This window comes from Thamnophis sirtalis, unplaced genomic scaffold, assembly GCF_051295495.1.
Source record: "Thamnophis sirtalis isolate CommonGarterSnake01/CBP01778 unplaced genomic scaffold, rThaSir2_p1.2 scaffold_7, whole genome shotgun sequence".
Classification (NCBI taxonomy): Eukaryota; Metazoa; Chordata; class Lepidosauria; order Squamata; family Natricidae; genus Thamnophis; species Thamnophis sirtalis.
In genome coordinates this window covers 82436100-82458652 of record NW_028261387.1, presented here as the reverse complement: position 1 = coordinate 82458652, position 22553 = coordinate 82436100, and the positions used below count along the sequence as shown (strand labels likewise).

The following is a 22553-nucleotide window of genomic DNA, read 5'->3' as shown; positions in this document are numbered from 1 at the left end:
ATCTGGAATGAGAAGAAGAGATCCTCCAAGACTTTCAGTTATAAGTCTTCTCCAGCTTTGAATTGGGCACAGTTTTATCCATTGCTGGATAAAATTAAGGCCTGCCAAATCAACTCCATCTTGCCCACCATGTGGTCAGCTAAATGAGGCTCACAATAAAGTATACTGATATTGTGGTGAAAGTATTGGACTTAGTCTCAAGTTCATGTACACCAGGGGTGTCAAACTCAAGGCCCGGGGGCCGGATTCGACCCACAGGGTGCTTAGATCTGGCCCGCAAGGCTGCCCTGGAAACACCAAAGGACTGGCCGATGGTGCCTCTGCCAGCAAAAACGGAGCTCCGGAGGGCTGCGGGTAGGCCTCCGGAGCTCCGTTTTCACTGGCAGTGGGTTGCAGGAGGCTGTCACAGCCGAAAACAGAGCTCAGGAGCCCGTTTTTGCTGGCAGAGTGCTTGGGCCACCACAGGTGCCCCTGACACAAGTGACGTCAAGCCACACCCACCCTGACCATGCCCACCCCGCCCCCCTGAGGTCAAACACAAGCCTGTTGCGTCCCTCAATAAAATAGAGTTTGACACCCCTGATGTACACCCTCAGATATGGGAAGTCATGGTCTGACTTTGGGCCAGTCTCTGAGCAATCTGAGAGGCAGCTAAACAGGCAGCTCCAAGCGCTCAGCTTACACTCAACCAGCTCTTCTTCAGCACAATTCAAGGAGAGCCATTTATTTTCTCCACAAGTGATAGTCCATCAATCCACAAATGCTTCTCTATTTGCCCTGCATTGAAACGCCAAGGACAAACACCACTCGCCGGACTTCTTAAGGAAGCCACTTCTGAAAAGCTTGCCAAGAAAGCACAAAGGATTTATCCAAGCAGTCACAAAGTCTGCAAATATATGTGTCTGTGTGCCGTGTGAGCTTAGCGTGTGTGTGTGTGTGTGTGTGTCTGTGTGTAGTGTTTGCATGTGTTTATAACATTGCTGAGTTCCTGGATTGAAAATAGGTAGAAAATAGTTTTATATGCATAAAAAAAATGAGTATTTGTTCCCAGTTGTTTGTTTCTATCATGCCAACAAAACTAGCTCTCTTTTATTCGTGCTGTTACTGTAATAGTATGTGAAAAAGATCTAGAAATATGGGGTGAAAAAAGTCCTGCCAGGGGAACAGTCAGATAACAGAGGTCACAGTCCACAGCTACCTAATGGGCAGAGAAAGAGGCTCAGAAAGGATCGACCTTCTGGGTTCTCAGTCTGTAAATGAGACAGTGCCAGATTTGTACTTTCAGACCTGTAAGATTCTGCTAATGCAGGCTTATAATAAAGTAGAATTAGTTCACCCGATTGGGATTCCTATCCAATCTACCTGGGAAAGCTGACACATTATGGTAGTGTTAAGGTTTAAGGAGAGGGGGGAGGAGAGGGGAGAGGAAGGGAGGAAAGGAGTAAAGTATGTAAGGGACATGGGGGCTCAGTGGCTAAGACGCTGAGCTTGTCGATCAGAAAAGTAGACAGTTTGGCCGTTCTTAATCCCTAGTGCTGCGTAATGGAGTGAGCCCCCGTTACTTGTCCCAGTTTCTGCCAACTTAGAAGTTTGAAAGCATGTAAAAATGCAAGTAGAAAAATAGGAACCACCTTTGGTGGGAAGGTAATAGCATTCCATGCGCCTTCGGTGTTTAGTCATGCCGGCCACATGACCACGGAGACATCTTCAGACAGCGCTGGCTCTTCGGCTTTGAAACGGAGATGAGCACCTCCCCCTAGAGTTGGGAACGACTAGTACATATGTGCAAGAGGAATCTTTACATTTATGTTTTTATACTTTTTAGATGGCATTACATGGGGGCCCCCAAGAATGTACTGTGGATGTTCCCCTGAACAAACGTGTTATTATTAGTTTACAACTTCTCTGATTTTCCACCGTCTCTGGCCCCTAGTTGTGGATAATGTAAAGAGATGGGGAATAGGAAATAATATCAGCAATAACTCAAAGAGAATTTTATGGTAACTTCACAGTCTCCCTGTTGTCTCTTTGAAAACAACTTTGCTTTAAGCCATTTGCCTTACTACTGTGTTGGGTGGAGTCTACGGATCCTGGTTCATTATTCTATTTTGTTAGTCCATAAACAGGCATATTGATATGATGGTACCAGAGTGTGCACTGAATTCAACTGTATTTTCCATATCGTAAAGAGTTGCAACATGGGAGGCTGGAAACAAATAAAGCTCAGAAATGAGAAACAACAACCATATCTGGAATACAGGATGCCGTGGAAAACGTGGCTAATTTGTCCTGCAGGCCCAACAAACTTTACGGAGACAGAATATGCAACCACAGTGGAACAGCCAGTATCATGACACCATTTTTTGTGCTGACACACAAGGGCGACAGATAGCACAACACGGCAGGAATGTCTGTTGTGGGATTTCCAAATAAATATGCATGGGATTGGATTGCCTATAAACTATATTCGAAGTACATACCAAGAAGCCAAAATACAAAGCTATAATTTATTATTCTGGAATCATATCAGGATCCCCTATACACGACAGGATCACAATACAACACCTAAGGCACATAGAAAATAGTTTGCATACAGAAAATACAGTGTTCAGTGTGACACAATGGAGTAGTAATCTCTTGAGTGTCTTTATTTTTACGAAATACCTTCGTTGCTAATTGCTTCTTCTGATGGTCCCTCGTCTGTGTCTGCAACAATGCAGATGTCTACAAGTCTTTATTCAGTATTATTAACTACATGCTGAAGAATGCCGCTGTGACAAGGAACAGTTTGCTCTCTTCAAGGTCACTTTAATATAGTACCAGAAGACAAGTAAGTGAATGAAGATATCATCATCATTATATTATGGATTATATCATTATCACCACCTTAATGCTGTTGCAAATTAAAATGGACAGCTGCTGGGCTGAGAGGCTTTTAGTCGTTCATCTCTTGCTTTACTAAAGTGCAGAATGTCTACATCTCTACCATGAGCAGTGACAGAGGAGGAGAGGAATTCACACGAGGAAGAGTTATAGGAAGAACCACGGCTATTCTGGAATACCTTACTTGGCGTGTGAGTCAGTGGTGAAATTCAATATTTTTTTTTTACTACTGGTTCTGTGGCTTGGTGGGCGTGGTAGGGAAAGAATACCGCAAAATCCCCATTCCCACCCCACTCTGGGGCCAGCCAGAGGTGGTATTTGCCAGTTCTCCGAACTACTCAAACTTTCCGCTACCGGTTCTCCAGAATCTGTCAGAACCTCCTGAATTTCACCCCTGGTGTGAGTGTAATACTTAGCAGTGGAAGCAGACTTGCTTATCAAGCAATAGCTCTGATTAGTTCATTTATTTGATGAAGCAATAGTGCTGATCAACTCTACAATCGTTGCTTCAAGGTAAGTAAGCAGCTTCAACTATTTGAGTGACTGGAAGACCTCTACTCCAATCAAACTGCACAAGTGATACTTCTGGCCATAACTGTGATTGCCACTATTTTACTGCACTTCCAGGCCTAGTTTCTAAAAAAAAAAGCTGGACATTTCTTTCCAAAGTACTGTCTACAACAGGGGTGTCAAACTCAAGGCCCGCGGGCCAGATCAGACCAGCGAGGTGCTTAGATCTCGCCCGTGGGCCCAGCCTGGAAACAGCAAAGGGCCGCCCCACGGTGCCTCTGCCAGTGAAAACGGAGTGCGGGAGGCCACCTGCGGCCCTTCCACGCCCCTTTTTCAGCCATGACAGCCTCCTACAGCCCTCTGCCAGCGAAAACGGAGCAGAGGGCAGTGAAAACAAAAAAAGAAAGGAGAAATGTTTCCCCTTTTGCATTTGAGCATCCAATGAGGGACAGGAAAGGAGAAAGGGAAGGAGGAAAGACAAAGAAAAAGAAGGGAAGATTGGAAGAGAGAAAGGAAGGAAAAATAAGGAAGGAGGGGAAGGAAAAAGAAAGAGGAAGGAAGGAAGGAAGGAAGGAAGGAAGGAAGGAAGGAAGGAAGGAAGGAAGGAAGGAAGGAAGGAAGGAAGGAAGGAAAGAAGATTATAATGAGAATGAAGGTCTCAGGGAAGTCCTGTCTTAGCACTTGGCCACCACAGGTGCCCCTGACACGAGTGACATTGAGCTGGCCATGCCCATCCCTGGCCATGCCCACCCCTAGCCCTCCAAGGTCAAACACAACTCTGATGCAGCCCTCAACGAAATTGAGTTTGGCACCCCTGGTCTACAGTGTCCAATCAATGTTACAGTTGTTTAATTCTCTGTTCTAACGCAGTAACTTCTCTTTGCATCTCATACGGGAGGTCGGCGTTCACTTGCTCTGTGAAATATTTCTTAATTTCTTCCACCTCCTTTTCCCAAAACTCTTTGGAAATATCGCAGAGTTTCTGGAGGCTGACCATTTCCAAGCCTTTCAAGTTCAATCCGGTGTCATTGGGGATGTAGCCAATGGCTGTCAGCTGCGCACCGTCGTCTTCTCCCTGGATGCGGTTAAACATCCACTCCAACACCCGACAGTTTTCACCGAAGCCGGGCCAAAGGAATCTTCCTTGTTCGTCTTTCCGGAACCAATTGACATGGAAGATCTTTGGGAGTTTTGCTGAAGGCCGATGTGCCATGCTGAGCCAGTGGGAAAGATATTGACCGAAGTTGTACCCAAAGAAAGGCCTCATGGCAAAAGGATCGTGCATGATGATCTTTCCTGAGGGGAAAACAAAAAGCATGGGAGGCCTCATCCATAATTAGGTAAAGGTTCCCCCTCACACATATGCACAAGGAGCCGAGGTGGCGCAGTGGTTAGGGTGCAGTACTGCAGGCCACTTCAGCTGACTGTTATCTGCAGTTCAGCGGTTCTAATCTCACCGGCTCAAGGTTGACTCAGCCTTCCATCCTTCCGAGGTGGGTGAAATGAGGACCCAGACTGTGGGGGCGATATGCTGACTCTGTAAACTGCTTAGAGAGGGCTGAAAGCCCTATGAAGCGGTATATAAGTCTAACTGCTATTGCTAACTGCTATTGTTCCTGACTCTAGAGGGTGGTGCTCATCTCTCAAAACTGACAAGCCAGCGCTGCCTAAGATGTCTCTGTGGTCATGTGGCCAGCATGACTAAACGCTGAAGGCGCACGGAATGCTGTTACCTTCCCACCAAAGGTGGTTCCTGTTTTTCTACTTGCATTTTTACGTGCTTTCGAACTGCTAGATTGGCAGAAGCTGGGACAAGTAATGGGAGCTCACTCCGATAGACGAAGATAGGGGTTCGAACCACTGACCTGCCAACCTTTCTGATCGACAAGCTCAGTGTCTTAGCCACTGAGCCACCGCGTCCCACTGATTAGTCCACCATTATTTCTAACATCACCTGGTTCACATTTACTCGCTTTAAATCGTGCAGCCTTAATATCTGCCTCAGGTAGTCCTCGAATTTGGACAATGGAACCCCAAAATTTACGTTGCTAAGTGAGACATTTGTTAAGTCTCACAGCTTTCAAACCCTCACAGCTTCAATCTCAAACTGTCTACCATGGACCTCACCCCATTCTTAAGAGGCAAACATTTTTGTGCGCCGAACCAGCAGTAATGCTGGCAGCAACTGGCATTATGATATACACATACGCACACAAGACAGGCTTGCCTAACTGGGCACCCTAATCTCTGAAAGTGAAATTTTGTCTGTCCAACCAAATTTCCATAAGTGAAGGAGAAGAAGCATAAAATAACTGCTTTCCTGTTGGTTGGATCAAAAGTCCATCTAATTCCATAACTTCTTCCCCTTCAGGCTGGGAATGGCAAAAAAAAATTATCTGGTATCTTTCTCAATTTTTAATCCAAATCTATCCTTACTATCAGGAAATTGAATCCTACATGGCAGTGCTGGAACTAACAACAGATGCTGCTGAGAAGCGGTCATTACTCCAACATGCCCTTTCACAGGTTGCTTCCCAAAACCATCTCTTGGTTCTGAATGTGGAGGGTGCATAATAATTATCTAAGGTAATTTATTAGAATAGAATAGACCAGTGTTTCTCAACCTTGGCAACTTGAAGATGTACGGACTTCAACTCCCAGAATTCCCCAGCCAGCGAATGCTGGCTGGGGAATTCTGGGAGTTGAAGTCCCGACATCTTCAAGTTGCCAAGGTTGAGAAACACTGGAATAGACTCTCCTGCGTAAAATCTAAGTAGTTTTTTATTTATACAATGTCCCAATTGCATGCCCTGTACGGGATGGCAATTCTTTAAATACCAAAGCATAGTAGTTTTACTATCATAGGAAGGAAAGAAGGAAGGAAGGAAGTGATGCAGGAGGGGGTGCACAGGTAAACCCACCAGTGGCTGGCCAGGTTAGGTGGTCTTAATAGAATGGACCTTATAAATTCATATTAGCTTGGCTTTTCATTCTAGTGCCCTGGAGTCCCGAAGTTGACTTTTAGCTGGAGTGAACTTTCTCTCCAACTTCCTCAAAAGTATTAAAAATAGGGCTGAACAGTGTGGCAAGACCCTGTAAAGGAGGGGCACAGGAAGCCAGACGTGGGTGAGAGATAGAACAGAGGTAAAAACTGCTGACAGCTTAAGACATTCCAAATGAACTTCCCCTTTTCGAAATGTCATGCTTGTCTCATGTATGGAAACACCTTGAGAATGCACAGTGTGGAACACGGCATAAAAGTAGCATCCTGGGCAGAGCCCAGGCAGTTCAGATTTTGGTGTGTGAACACGCTGAACTCGATGCATCCAATAAACCTGTTTCTCTCACCTTCGTGGTCTCAAGTCCTGGTCTTTCGTAAGTAGATTACAAACCTCAATCTGCTGCAACAGAAGGAAGGAAGGAAGGAAGGAAGGAAGGAAGGAAGGAAGGAAGGAAGGAAGGAAGGAAGGAAGGTTGGTTCTTTCTAATCTTCAGAATTTCTAGGTAAAAATATTGAGCCATGCACTTTAAATGCCAAGGCACTATTTCACTTTGACTTACCTTTATATTCAGCAGCGGCTGTTGCTTCCGATCTCATTGTTGCACCAACGAATACCCCATGCTGCCAGTTAAGAGCCTCATAAACTAGAGGCACACCTGGAGAAAACAGGATGGTTGCAATATTTAAAGGTTACTGGTGCTGCACCTATTTGAGTTTGCTGCTTTACATCATGGCAGCAGCTGGCATGCGTTCCCCAGCATTTGTAAATTTGGGATCACTGCATAGCCATCCTCCCTGTGGCTTATCTAATCTATTCAGAATGTAAACAGTTCTATCTATCTTAAGGTACAAAGAGTCAGGGAAGGGGATTTATGTTAGCTAAGGCCCCTTTGCCTCCACAAAGGTACTGCTAAGTAATACTTGGGGTAGGAAGAGAGTTCAATATTGTGAATGGCAGGAAAATGTGACATTCTCTGATCAAAGGCTAAGAAATATTCTATAATTTCTATATGTACCATGGCAGCTATTGTGTTTTGCAAATGAACTACAGCTGGATATATTAAGCCCAGGGGTGGGTTTTTCGCCCCGTTCCAACCAGTTCGGTTGGAACGGGGCCAGTGGCGTGCTCGTGCATGCGCGCAGTGCACGCATGCATACTAGCGTCTGTGCGATGCTCCAGCTGCTCCTGGAGGATTGCGCAGGCGCTGTATGCATCCTGCACATGCGTGGAAGCGCAGAACTCGTCAAAACCGGGTAAGAAACGTGGGCGGGCGGGTGGACCCTTCGGCGTTCCCGGAAGTTACTTACTTCCGGGTTCGCCGACCAACCAGTTCGCGGGGACTGCCGTGAACCGCCTGAAACCCACCCCTGATTAAGCCCTATAGCTGGTGCCCTAGAGAAATGTTGGGACTGCAATTCCCACCATATCAGATATTCTGCTAAGAAACATCCTTCTTTTCTGCAGCAGCCTAGCCGACTTTAAAAAAAAATGCAGGTGGCCTAGAATCATGGCTTAGAAGAGGCCACAATTCAACCTCTCTGTTCAAAGAAGGAATTCAAATTAAGGCATCTCTGGGAGACGGGCGTCTAGCTCTACATAAAGTTAACTAGAAAAGGAGGACCTCTCTCTGGTCATTTCTCTGTACATCTTCTAGCGCAGGGGTATCAGACTCAAGACCCGGGGGCCAAATCCGGCCTGCAGGGTGCTTAAATCTGGCCTGCGGGGTTGCCCTGGAAACAGCAAAGGACTGACCTGCAGTGCCTCTGCCAGAAAAAATAGAGCTTGTGAGGGCCGCACTTGGGACCCCCACGCTCCGTTTTCACTGGCAGAGCACTCGGGCCACCACGAGCGCCCCCGACACAAGTGACATCATGCTTGCCACACCCACCCTAGCCACTCCCACCCAAGGTCAAACACAACCTTGATGCAGTCCTCAATGAAATTGAGTCTGAGATTGCTGTTCTAGACTCATCAAAATAAAATAGCAGTAATGTGTTGAGGACTCGGAAATTCCTCGACATATAACCTGGCTAGCTGTCGAGGAATTGGCTGATTGGCTGGGGCGCAGCATCGCCTGTTGCTAGCCGCTAGAGACGCCCTGATTGACTAGGGCGCAGATAGGCTCCATATTCCTGCAATAGGGATTGAGTGGTGCTATGAAGATGCCATATTGTTTTATTTGTTTCCTAGTATGATTTGATTGTTTATTAGTAACCTATGACTATCACTAAGTGTTGTATCTTATGATTATTGAGGAATGTATTCTATGTTATTTTTCTTTATGTACACTGAGATCATAGGCACCAAAGACAAATTCCTTATGTGTCCAATCATACTTGGCCAATAAACAATACTTATTCTATTCTATTCTATTCTATTCTATTCTATCACTAATGAGGAAATGGACTGTCACTAGTCTAGTATCAAGACACTCATTGTTAATTTGTAGTATTTAGCTGAAATCTGACTTCTTACAATTTAAGACAATTAATTCTATATCTCAGGCATAGAAAAGGTGAGATTGTCATCTTTTACGTGGCATTTTTGTTATTTTTTTCCTCTTCTTTTCCTTAATTTGTCCCCAATATTTATCTTTTTTTTTCTAATTTTTCAGACAACGTAATTTACACAAATGACTCTGAATTGTTTTCAGTACTTTTTTAAGCTGAAGGAGCCGTTATCTTAGTTTGGGGTTCTTACCTTCAGGTCTCCGTCCTCCAAATATGATGCCCTCAATTGGGACTCCTTCTGGATTTTCCCAGGCAGGGTCAATGATAGGACACTGGCTAGCAGGACAGCAGAATCGGGAATTGGGATGAGCACAAGGCTCCTCTGTTCAAATATATTCAGACAAATATATGTCACACTTTCATCATTGCAGTAACCAAAAATTCTACCCAAATAGTAAGAGAAATGGAAAGATAGGTCTCCTTCGTACCATTCTCGGCAGTCCATGTTTTCTTTTTCCAAGATAAGAGAGTGACTCCTGGTGGAAGTTCCTGATCAATACCTTCCCAATATACACCCCCATCACTAGTTTCTCCTACGTTGGTGAAGATGGTATTCTTTTTTATAGTCTTCATAGCATTGGGATTGGTTTTCACAGAGGTTCCAGGAGCAACTCCAAAAAAGCCATTCTCCGGGTTGATGGCTCTTAAATTACCTAGGAAACATTAGATAAGATGCTACCTTCAGATAATCATTCACAAGATGGCTAAGATGCCAGAGAGGCAGTGGGAATCTTTTATATTATCACCTCCTCTTCTTTCTGTCCATTCATCACAACTTATTCTCCTCCCTCTGACTGTTTATAGAGATTCTCAGCCATCCCAAGTCATTGTTGTTCCAAAGGTGCTTTCTCAAAAGGCAACTGAACTTTGTTTTTGCTTGAAGATGTTTCGCTTCTCATCCAAGAACTGAAGAAGCTTCTTAGATGAGAAGCGAAATCTCTTCAAGCAAAAACAAAGGAAGCCCAATTGCCTTTTGAAAAAAGCACCTTTGGGACCTACCTCCAAATATTCATCAACCCAGTCTTTGGGTGGGATGCAGTGAAAAAAGCACCTTTGGGACCTACCTCCAAATATTCATCAACCCAGTCTTTGGGTGGGATGCAGTGAATCAGTGGCTAAGACACTGAGCTTGTCGATCAGAAAGGTCGGCATTTTGGTGGTTCGAATCTCTAGCGACACATAACAGAGTGAGTTCCCATTACTTGTCCCAGCTTCTGCCAACCTAGCAGTTCGAAAGCTTGTAAAAATTCAAGCAGAAAAAGTAGGAACCACCTTTTGGGGGGAAGGTAGCAGCGTTCTGTGCGCCTTTGGCATTTAGTCATGTTGGCCACATGACCACAGAGAAGTCTTCGGACAGCGCTGGCTCTTTGGCTTAGAAACGGAGATGAGCACCGCCCCCTAGAGTCAGGAATGACTAGCACATATGTGCAAGGGGAACCTTTACATTTACCTTAGTCTTTACCCAATTCTACTGTAACGTTTCCTTACTTTCACCTCTATTTTTTTGTCTTCCTTAATTTCATCTGGTACTCTCTGGTTGAACTGGGATTACCGCTCCCAAAATTTAAGCTAGTATGGAAGGATAGTGACAGCATGGGGGCAGGCCACCCTAACTTTGTAACGACCGAAGTTGAAATATCATGTGCCTCTTAAATGATCATTTAGGTTTCTTCTCCTCCTTCACTTAATCACCTGCATTCACAAAATGTGCTATTTCCCACCCCGCCCTTCTAGTCTCTCCTGGGAATGTCGGAATAATCTCCCATTTTGTCCAACTCAGTCTCATCAGTTACATCCTCAAACCCCCACAGCTTCAACCTCTAACTGTCTGCCATGGAACTCGCCCCATTCCTAAGAGGTCCGTAAAGGGGGCGTGCATAAGTGTGCCAGTGTCCCTTCCATCCCTGTCCTCTTGTCCCCATTTATTTATACTCATTTCCTTTGTCCATGCCCATATTTATATTTATCCCTGTTATCTTGTAATGTTTGACAAACTAAATAAAATAAAATAAAAAAATGAAATGTACTTCAAGGGCTTGCCACACATCCTTCACCACCTCTCATTCTATAAAGAAATCCAGAACATTAGAGAAAGCCCTTGGAGAACAATTGTTCTAACGTTCCAGGGCTTGGCATTTCCAGAACCCTTGACTCCAACTAAAACTGGTGTAACGTATAACAATTGCCGCAAAAACTGCTTTTTGGCCATATTTCTGGCAAGCTCAGTAGCTCACTGGAATAATCTCACAGTTGAAATTGAACTGCCCCCCTCCCCACCCTTTCTGAAGGCTCCCAGAAAGACACTTAAAACTGAATTATTTTGTAAAGTATTTTAGCTTGGATTTTGCCATCAATTTATTTTTACTGGTAAGTGGGTGTAACTTATGAAATCATTTTGTTTTAGAAGTTTTTAATTTATGCCGTGGATATTTTACTGTTGCCTTATATCATGCAAACTGCAAAGTCGATTTTGACTGCCCAAGGATATAAATTCAATATATAAATAGTGCACACAAATGCCTGTCTCAAATGTATACAAATTAATCATTACTTTTTCCTTTCTTGGAACAACACCACAATTGATGGGAGGGAAAAGATATAGATGAGCATAGTTTCCCCAGCTAACCGGAACAGAGCTTTGGACCATCAACTCCCAGCTGAATTCTAAGTAAATTACCTTTGTCGTCGAATTTCATCCAAGCAATATCGTCTCCAACACATTCCACTTTCCACCCTGGCAAAGATGGATTCATCATAGCCAGGTTGGTTTTTCCGCATGCGCTAGGAAAAGCTGCTGCAAAGTATTTTTTTTCACCTTTTGGATTCGTGATACCTAAAATCTGTTTAAAAACACAAGGAATGTTTTTTTTCCCCAAAAAAAACTCAACATGCAGCATCAAGCAAAAACATTAAGATAGAATAGAATTCTTTATTAGCCAAATGTGATTGGACACACAAGGAATTTGTCTTTGGTGCATATGCTTTCAGTGTACACAAAGAGAATAAAAATAAATTCATCAAGAATAAAATGGTACACCACTTAGTGATAGTCAAAGTTACTAATAAGCTATCAAATCATACTAGTAAACAATAAAAACAATATAAATTGAAAAATAAGAGCAACATGGTTATAGTCATAAGTGTGTAGAGATAGATACTAGGAAGTAAGAGAAGAATAATAGTAATACATTCTTGGTAAATTATTGACAGCGTTGTGGAAATCACCGTATTTTCGCACTATAAGACACACTGGTGTATAAGGTGCACCAAGATTTTGAAGAAGTAACAAAAAAAGGACCATTTTTTGCAAAAACAGGGACATTTTTGCCTTCCCCAGCCCTGCTAAAGCCTGCAGAGTATTGCTGGGGATTGGAGAGAGGCAAAAATGCGTCCATTTTTAACCCATTTTTTGCAAAAATGGGTTGTGGGGGTGAGGCTTTGGAAGGCCCAAAATGGTTGTATTTGGTGTATAAGACGCACCAACATTTCAACACTCTTTTAGGAGGGGAAGTTGCATCTTATACTCTGAAAAATACGGTAGTTGTTAAGCAGAGTGATGGCATTCGGAGAAAAACTGTCCTTTTGTCTAGTTGTTCTGATGTGCAGTGCTCTATAGCATAGTTTTGAGGGTAGAAATTGAAACAATTTACCTCTCCTTTTTTTAATACTCCAGAGATGGGGTCTAGGAGGAACTAAGCAACCATGAACTTCCATTCATGGGTCTATAGCCGTGATGGCAAACCACAGGTGGCACGCAGAGCCCTCTCTGCAGGCACGCAAGCCGTCAACCCAGCTCAGCTCCACCACGCATTCCCTGAGCACCTCCCATCAGCCAGATGAGTTTCAGGTCTCTGCGGCACATGCACCGGGGGGGGGCGCATGCAGGAGACGTGTGCGCATGCACAGAGGGTGGGGAGATTGTGCGCACATGCATGGGGGTATCACGAGAGAGGTTGTCACATGTGCATTGCATTATGGGTGCAGGCGCTTTCAGCAGGTGACAACAAAAAGGGTAGCCATCACTGGTCTATAGCCTTGCTGGCCCTGGATTGATATCTTAGCCCGTTGACTGGAATTGAAAATAACTTAGTTGTTAAAACCTTTCTCACCAGCATGTGCTCCGCAAGCCAGCCCTCTTCCTTGGCGATCCTGCTGGCAATTCTGAGAGCAAAACACTTCTTTCCTAGAAGAGAGTTTCCCCCATAGCCACTTCCAAAGGAAATGATCTCCCTGTGATCAGGGATTTGAGCAATCAGCGTCAACTCTGGATTGCATGGCCAGTTATTCACGAGAGGCTCTGCAAAAGGCAAAATAGAGTTTGTTACTTCAGATTGAGTACATGAAATAAAGGTTACATCTTTTTTTTTTGTATTTTTGGCATGTACCCTTTCAAAACTAGAGAGCATGAATATACAGGTAGCCCTCGACTTACAACAGTTCCATTTAGCGACTGTTCAAAGTTGCAATAGCACAGGAAAAAGTGACTGATGACCATTATTCACACAATCATTGCATCATCCCATGGTCATGTGATCAAAATTCAAACGCTTGGCAACTGGCATGTATTTATGACAGTTTCAGTCTCCTGGGGTCTTCTGATCTCCTTTTGCGAACTTCTGACCAGCAAACTCAATGGGGAAGTCAGATTCATTTAACAACTCTGTTTCTAATTTAACAACTATCATTACTCACTTAACAAATGTGGTAAGAAAGGTCGTAAAATGGGAAATATTGCCTTTACAAATGTCTCACTGGGCAACAAAAATGTGGGCTCAGTTGTGTTCATAAGTCAAGGACTACCTGTAGAATAACAGAGTTGGAAGGGATCTTGGAGGTCTTCTAGTCCAACCCCCTGCTTAGGCAGGGAGCTCTATAGCATTCCAGAGAAATGGTTATCTAATCTCTTCTTAAAAACTTTCAGTGTTTTTAACTTCTGGAGGCAAGTTGTTCCACTGATTAATTGTTCTCACTGTCAGGAAATTTCTCCTCAGTTCTAAGTGCTTCCATCCATTGCTTCTTGTCCTGCCCTCAGGTGCTTTGGAGATTACGTTGACTCCCTCTTCTTTGTGGCAACCTCTGAGATATCAAACACTGCTGTCATGTCAACCTAGTCCTTCTTTTTATAAGACTAAACATATCTAGTTCCAACAACCATTCTTCATATGTTTTGGCCTCCAGTCCCCTAATCATCTCTTCTCTGCACTCTTTCTAGAGTCTCAACAACTTTTTTACATCGTTGCGAAATTGGATGCAGTATTCCGAGTAGCTTACACCAAGTACCTGTATTCCTTTCCTCTTTTGTCTGGTTACAAAAAAAGTTGAGTTGTAATACAGTGCAGAGTTATTTGCTTAGCTAGCAGTGATACAGTGGCTCGTAGTAGACCACGTTCTTTGAAAAAAGCTAAGTCTTCATGGGAGCTTTGAGAAAAAGATGTAATGGGAAACAGTGGACCAGATTGCACTTAATTTTCTCATCCAAGCTACAATTCAGTCATTTGGAAGAGCCCCAAAATATTTAGGAATGCTTTGTTGGTTCTTTCTTTAATGAATAATTTCTGGTTTGTTGCATTTAATGACCAACCAGTCCCAACTTACCATCTCTTATTCAAAGAGATACTTGGCAACTCCATAACTACAGCGCTCTGAATATTCTGCTTGGTGAATAAATTAATGACAATTATCTTTTGGGAAAGACAGGATGAACAAAGTACATTTTAGCTTAAGAATGGCTTACTTTTTAATGGTAAAGGGCACCCAACCGAATGGAGGCATTTTACAAATTCTCCATCACCCAGAGCCTCTAGGACAGATGTTCCCATACGAGTCATAATCTTCATACTGGCCACCACATAAGGAGAATCAGTCAGCTCAATCCCAAACTTGGATAAAGGAGAACCAATCGGTCCCATGCTGAATGGGATGACATACATGGTCCGACCTGCAGAAGAGAAACAGAGGATAGAATCCTAAACAAAATTATAACTCTCTACTAAGTTACTATAGTAGTTTTAGGAAAAGATTGGACAACCATTTAACCAAAATGGTATAGCATCTCCTGCTTGAGCAGGTGGTTGGACTACCTTTGGGACCCCAGGGACCACTAAATTCATAATTTTAAATCCTGCAGGCCACTAATAAGATCTGCCTAATGACTGGCTGGATGGTGTGGCTAGGTGGTCATGTGATTAGGTGGGCGTGGCCAATTCAATGTCACTCACATTGAGGGGCGCCTCGCCAGCTTCTACTCGTCCCTCCTCTCCCAGTCATTTCATTTTCATTTCATTTATTAAATTTCTATCCCGCCCAATCCCGGAGGACTCCTCAGTCACTCCTCAACTTCCCACCCGGACTCCTTAAGGCCCCAACAGGAAGCAGTTGTTGGAGCTAAGCAGCCACCATGAGAAAGAGCTCGATTCAGATTGGATTTGACTGAGAAGGAGGCTCAGCAGAAGCACCTCACTGAGAACTACAAGCATAGGCTTTCCAAGCAAAGGAAAGACCTGCAGGAGTGCAAGGCCAGGTACTGGCACCTGGAGGCTCAGTGAGCTGAGATGGTTAGCCAGTTCCAGGCCATGATTCAGTCCCACTGGAACAAGGCCCTCTGGCTGTTTGCCACCAGCGGCACATCCCTCCATTCCTTCCAAAATCAGCATGTTAGGGCCAGATTCCAAATTCAGGAGAATTAAACAAACATTCTGCCAGATAATGGGAAATGGATTTATTGATTACGACTCTTTAGCCCCATGTTTTACTGCAAATGCCTGCCAAATTCCAGCAGTATATCATTAAGCTGTTCCAAGTTTAAGTTTAGAAGATAAGTGTAGATTGCAGTCCCATTCTATCTTTGTGGAGATTGTGCTCTCACTAAGGAAGTTCAGAAGGCAGATTTGACAACTTGATCATCAAAGAGGACGTATCAATAACATTGGGAAACCTTTAAGTTTTGCAGAGGTTCTGGAACATTCCCAAGGGAAGATGTTTGAAAAAAATAAAGGGGAGGGCAGCTCTCATGCAGGGCTACCAGGGAAGGAAACACAAGTGGAGCTAAACAATAGGAGCTAAACAATAGCACTCTATATTGTAACTTTTTTTTTTTTTTTTGCTGAAGATCAGTCTGGGCCATTCTAACCCTTCACGAAATACATTTTAAGAAGTAGATAATTGGATTCCAAAACAGTAGAAATAGAAATAACACTTATATACTGCTTTACAGTGCTTTTACAGCCCTCTCTAAGCAGTTTACAGAGTCAGCATTTTGCCCCCAACAATCTGGGTCCTCATTTTACCCACTTCGGAAGGATGGAAGGCTGAGTCAACCTTGAGTTGCTCAGAATCGAACTCCTGGAGTAAGCAGAGAGTTAGCCTGCAATACTGTATTCTAACCACTGTGCCACCACAGCTCTTCCACAGTAGTTCAAGAGTGACATACTGCTGTCCATTCAAATCCAGATGTGACTTCTAAGTAGACTAGCAAATCTAAAGAGAGCTAGTATAAAATAACTGGCATTGTAGGCCCACCCAAACACAACTATAAGTAAACCATCATTCTACTGGTTTTCCCTTGGTAAAAATAATTATAATAAAGGCGTCATTGGTTGTGGCGTTCACACTTACTCCATTACTTACATAATTGACTCTTTTCTGTTGGGCTTACAAGGACTGCTTAGCCATGGAACAAATGAAAAAAAATGTTTTGTGAATATCTTTGAAGAAATGTTCTTCTATCTCTTCTATGTGAAGAGCTGTGGTGGCGCAGTGGTTAGAATGCAGTACTGCAGGTACTTCTGCTGACTGCTGGCTGACTGCAATTTCGAATCTCACCAGGCTCAAGGTTGACTCAGCCTTCCATCCTTCCGAGGGGGATAAAATGAAGGCCCAGATTGTTGGGGGCAATAAGCTCACTCTGTAAACCCCTTAGAGAGGGCTGTAAAGCACTGTGAAGCAGTATATAAATCGAAGTGCTATCTCACCGCAGGTAGAAAGCTGCAGTATTTTACTTCTAAACATAAAATTAGAGTTTTTTTGTGTCTCTACCTTCCATGCACCCAGGGAACCTGACCCTGAAGGCTTTCTCAAAATCTTCTTCTGACATCCACCGTCCCAGCTGGCTCAATCCGCTTTGGGGGATTGGGATGGTGTCTCGCTGCTCTGGTGTCACAATTACAGTTTTGCTTTCAATTCTGGCCACGTCCCTTGGATCGGTGCAGGCTAACCAGCTGTGGAGACGAGAAGCTGAACATTTACACTTGTCATGTGAGCAATAAAAATGACAGAAATCCAATTCAATTTCTCCTTATTTCAAGACAGTCTAGCACCATACAATGCTGGATCGTGAAAAGAATATTATTTATTTAAGTGCAGTCAAACCATTGACTCCTGGTGATGTTTTGCTAATGAACATGACTTTATTCTGTATAGAGACATTTCACAAATGGGGCCCAACTCCTACTAGGTTCTCAGCTATCTTTTTAAAAGATATATATCTTATATTTTTAGGGAGGAGAAGCAGGAAAGAGATAAAATAAGCAATAACAACCTCATTATATAAAATAAGCCGTATATTCCCCATTTCTAATTGGAATGAAAAATAATGGAAATGCCTCTTTATATTTATTTCCAAACATTAAAACTTCCAGACGCTTTATATTTACTTCCAAACATTAAAACTTCCAGAGGCTTTATATTTATTTCCAAACATTAAAACTTCTAGAGTTTGTAGAGTGGAATTTTCAGACTCCATCATTGGAATATTAGAGACAAGATCTCAAGATACTTTCAGTCCGGGAGAATCTTTAGGGCAGTGTCCCCCAACATTTTGGGCACCAGGGACCAGTTCCATGAAGAGAGACTTTTCCACCGCCCAGAGGGGGTGCATGATTTTGCATGCTGCCTGCATCCCTCAGATGGGGCTTTGCTTATTTGCTCTAGGCAGAATGCTACTCATAATTCATTTGAAGCTGCTGCCTCATCTTAGAGACAATTATGAAAAAAAATGAGAACTGGGGCTGCATTTCCTTGAAGGTGGAACTACGCATACACACAGAGAGACAAACATGAATGCATGCATGAATGCATGCATGTATGTATCAGTGGTAGGTTTAACAACCAGTTCGGTGATCACAGGCTTCGCTCCTGAGGAGGAAAACAGCTGAGGCATAGCAATCCGCTCTGTCGTGCGACTAAGTGAGAAGATATAGGTCAGTAAAGCACAAGGGTGGGCTGGCGAGCCCACTTATTTGTCAGAGCGAACCGGTCCAAACCGGTAAAATCCTACCCCTGGTATGTATGTATGTATGGTATGGTATGTATGTATGTATATAGCAGTGGTGGGTTTCAAAAATTTTTAGAACCTCTTCTGTAGATGTGGCCTGCTTTGTGGGAGTTGCTTGCTGGCCATGTGACTGCATGGGTGTGGCCAACTTGTAAAATGTGGTGAAATTCACTTAACAACGCTCTTGCTTAGCAACCAAAATGTTGGCTCAGAAACTCTGGCATTTGAAGCACGCAAGTTTTAAAGCTGTCAAGTTACAAGACCTTTGCATCCCTAACCCTTTAGGAAAAAACACCCCAGGGGTGTTGAAACTTGACAGCTTTAAGACTTGTGGACTTCAACTCCCAGAATTCCTCCTCTCGCTCTTCATCTTGATGATGTGCAGACAGGCGAGGGGAGGGAGCTGGAACCGGTTCTAAACGGCACTGTAGATTTGTGGAACCTCTTCTATAGAAGAGGTTAGAATGGCAGGAACCCACCCCTGGTATATAGCCAGTTTGATCTAGTGGTTAAGGCACCAGTCTAGAAGCAAGCAACTATGAGTTCTGGTCCAGCTATGAAAGTCAGCTGGCTGACTTTGGGTCAATCACTCTCTCTCAGCCCAACTCACCTCACAGGGTTATTGTTCTGAGAAAAATAGGAGGAGGAAGACGTGTTGGACATGTTTGCTGCCTTGAATTATAGGTAAAAAAATAATAAAGGTTGGATACAAATTATATATATAATACAAATATGTGTGCGTGTATGTGTATATATATATATATATATACATACATATACATACATACATACCTGCAATATATACATGTGTGTGTGTGTGTGTGTGCGTGCTTGTATGTGTGTGTGTGCATATCTCTATCTCTATATCCATACCTATTCCTTCCTCCTTATTTTCAGATGTTGCTGCTTGCCTATGATAGGAAGGAAAACATTAACGTATCTCCTTCCTATGCTAGTCTCCATATTGACTCCTAAAATAACAAAGCAAAATTTTATGAAGCATTTTAGAGTTGCATATACTGTAAAGAATAAGGTGGCCAAGCTTCAGTAGATTGTTTTAGAATAGAATAGAATAGAATAACAGAGTTGAAAGGGACCTGGGAGGTCTTCTAGTCCAACCCCCTGCTTAGGCAGGAAACCCTACACCATTTCAGACAAATGTTATCTAACCTCTTCTTTAAAAGATCCATTGTTGGAGCATTTACACCTTCTGGGGTCTCCAATTTTTATTTTATTTAGATCTGTATTAAGACTTTTAGGATATCTTATATAAACGAGACATACAATGAAAACTCATTTCAACTAACCTCCAATTAATTTATTTAACCTCTAATTGTAGGGAAAGTCTGGTAAATCAAAGAAGACCATCAGTTCAATAAAGCCAAAGATGCACACTATGCTACTTGGGTCAAATTACATTATTATATTGGTGTGATTGCATAAGTTGTGCTAATCACAAACTGGTGTTATTGTTGAATGGGCATAAATTGCAATGGAATTTGATCTGTGACATGAGAAGTCTGTGGTATCAAATACTAACAAATCTAAGTTTCAGTGAACTAGGAAACTAAAGATGAGATAACTGTCTTATTGGCTTATTCTTCTAGATTCCAGCTAAATTGTCTGTTTTATTTTGTGTTCTTAAAGTGCTATGTGTGTAATTATTCTTTTAAGCAGTTGAAGAAATAAATTTATAAGATTTCTCCCTAAAGTTTGGAAAAAGGGAGAGCCAGTCTGCACTCTATATACCCGTTTCTAGAAATTAGATTTATAGTTGCTTCACCAGACCAGATTTAACCCCCCGTGGCTTAAATCATGTTACATTTACTCTGGGCACAAATGGTTGAATGCATTACTTGATTTTATTCCGTCTTTTCTGCACAAAGAAGCTAGATCCCAAAAATTAAAAATCAGAATGACTGCAAAGTGACAAAGAAAGGTGGTATTTTTAGAAGAAAACTAATGATTTTGAGAAATATTGCTATCTGAAGTTTTCTCCAGCTAAGACATTCAATAACGAGAAAATCTTTATCTATTGATGTTTTGATAGCTACGTAGCCACTAAAAATATGGCACATCCATTAAAGAGTGGCAGTTCTGTATTGGAATAATGTAAAAAAGAAAGAAAGAAATGGAACTTCGGTTTTTATTCTTGCCTACATTGAACCGTCCAGGAAGAACATAACATTAATGGCATTAAAACACTTATGGACAGTTCCCCATTGCTGAGCTGAACCGCTCTCCATCCCTCATTGATTTAGTCGGGTATGGCATTTGCTGCCCCATAGCTGATCCCTATCTTGTCTTTATTGTCTCTCTTCCTGGTTACTTCTCTCTTCCTGGATATCCCTCCAAAAAGTTTTGTACACACTTTTAGGATGCTTTGGGATAATGCTGGAATAAGGGATAAAACGCAGAGGAGAGAAAAGTTACTTCAACCCCTTATACCACCGCTAAGTACAAGTTGGGGAAAGCCCTAAGGAATGGAACATGGTACAGTAGATCATATATTTGGCTTTGCGCAACGTACAATAGTGGTGCCTTACCAATTTTCATATTTTCTAAGCTTCTTGATCATGCCTTGTTCCACCATGAGCTCCAAGATCTTCTTGTTCTCATCCTCTGATCCATCACAGATGTGGATGGCCTTCGGTTGGCACAGCTTGGCATTGCTTTCAATGAACTTTCTCACATTGGGTGCCAGGCTCTTGAAGTCTCCTTGGACCACTTTTGGAGTGGCATTCATTCGTGTTTTCACTTGGGGTGGCATTGCCTGCTCTTTACCACTGATGAGGATGGTGAGAATATTTAGCCTGTGAGATGAATTGCGAATTATACAGAGTAAAAAAAATATGTCTTTAGTTCATTAAAATGCATAATTGTTGGCAAAAAAAAAAAACCACTTAGGGTGATATTGCCTTCAACAGAACTGAACCAAACGAATGGATGTGCTATCTATTTCAAAGGGTGAACAACCTGTTACACATTAGGTGTTTGGAAATTATCTCCACCAGGCCACTGTCATTGGTTGAGTTAGAACTGATGGGTTCTGGCATCCAACAAATCTGAAGAAAACTTATGTTAGTAATCTTTACTTATACTAGCAATATCCCAAACTGAAAACATCAAAAGTAGAAGCCAGGAAGAGAAACAACAGGATTTTTTGCATGGCGTGAATAAGTTCTACTATCAACTTACAACTTTTCTCAAAAAAAGAAGCATTTTTTTTTCAGACTAAGCAATACAAGTCACCCCAAACAACTCCATCAATTTTTGGTTATCAAACTATCAAATTGCACGCAGGTGATTTATATATGTAAACACTTACTTTACCAGAGTAGTTTCAGTTCTTAGCTTTGGAGAAGATTTTTAGTTGGTCCTTTCAAGGAACATGATGCTGCTCACTAAACTTCTTCCTGGGACTTCTGGTTTCCCTTCCTTAAATACTCTTGTCTTGCTTAGTCCGTCCCACCACTCAAGGTAAAGGAGGCTTGTCTCTAAAATCACCCCAGGGAAAAGTTCTTCTGACATCTTGCCAAGGATGGATCTCCGAAGAAACAACAGTAGTCACAAAGGGTTTATCATTTAACTGGCTCCATTAATGAGTGTTTGAAGTAGATGCTCTTCAGACCTCCTGTCTTCTCAGTGGGTTTTTTTTTTTTTAAAGTCCCGTTTACGAAATGCCTTGGCTTGACCAACCTTTGGCCCAGTTCTAGCCTGATTGGAAGGGGGGGAACCTGTCGTCACTACTCAGTAGAAGTGAAAGGCTGAGCATACACAGCAGATGGTTGCAGCAGCTGAGACTGAAGGCACTTGTTTGTAGTATTTAGAAAAGCAGGTTTTGTCGTCACAGTAACGGCCTGTTGGCTGTGAATTGGAGGCTTGCCCTGGGTGTGTTTTCTACCCTTTGGATTCTCCCTAAGAGAGGAAGAAAGGAGGAGGACTAAATAGCAATTCAAGAGCAGCCAAGGCAATGTTTGCATTCTGTTCACATCTCATGGTTCCCATATTCCGGATGAATGGAAATATTTTAATTTGGCTTGGAAGAAGGGGTCGGAGGTGCATTGCTTTGGATACTTCTTCCGTTTTTCAGGGTAGCAAGTTGTTCTGTCACCTTGTAGTCTAGATCTCAGTAAAATTCAACTATTTCCTTCCTTTCCTGTTTTTGTTTTCCAAAAGTAGGGACAATTGTTCATTTCCAGGATTAACTGAATGCATGCGCAGAACTGAAAAACAAGATGGTGGCACCAGCAGGAGAACCGGTTTGGGGACGTGACAGGCCTGGATCGCTGCCGGTTCCAGCGACCCAGGCTGCCAAATCACTACCAGTTCGCTGAACCAGTCCAAACTGGTAGGAACCCACCACTGAAGTGGACT

General features: G+C 42.8%; 1 protein-coding gene across 1 annotated transcript; it reads right to left on the bottom strand.

Annotated features, from left to right (window-relative positions):
- Positions 1–2493: 2493 nt before the first annotated feature.
- Positions 2494–21937, bottom strand: PCK1 (phosphoenolpyruvate carboxykinase 1). Its single transcript, XM_087720502.1, has 10 exons — positions 21505–21937; positions 20723–20989; positions 16940–17121; positions 14640–14843; positions 13015–13202; positions 11583–11745; positions 9334–9558; positions 9096–9227; positions 6955–7050; positions 2494–4689 (listed from the first exon to the last, which is right to left on the bottom strand). Exons 2-10 carry the CDS (start codon positions 20944–20946, stop codon positions 4232–4234), a joined length of 1872 nt encoding a protein of 623 aa, XP_087576628.1. The 5' UTR covers positions 20947–20989; positions 21505–21937; the 3' UTR covers positions 2494–4231.
- Between the last annotated feature and the right edge of the window lie 616 nt (positions 21938–22553).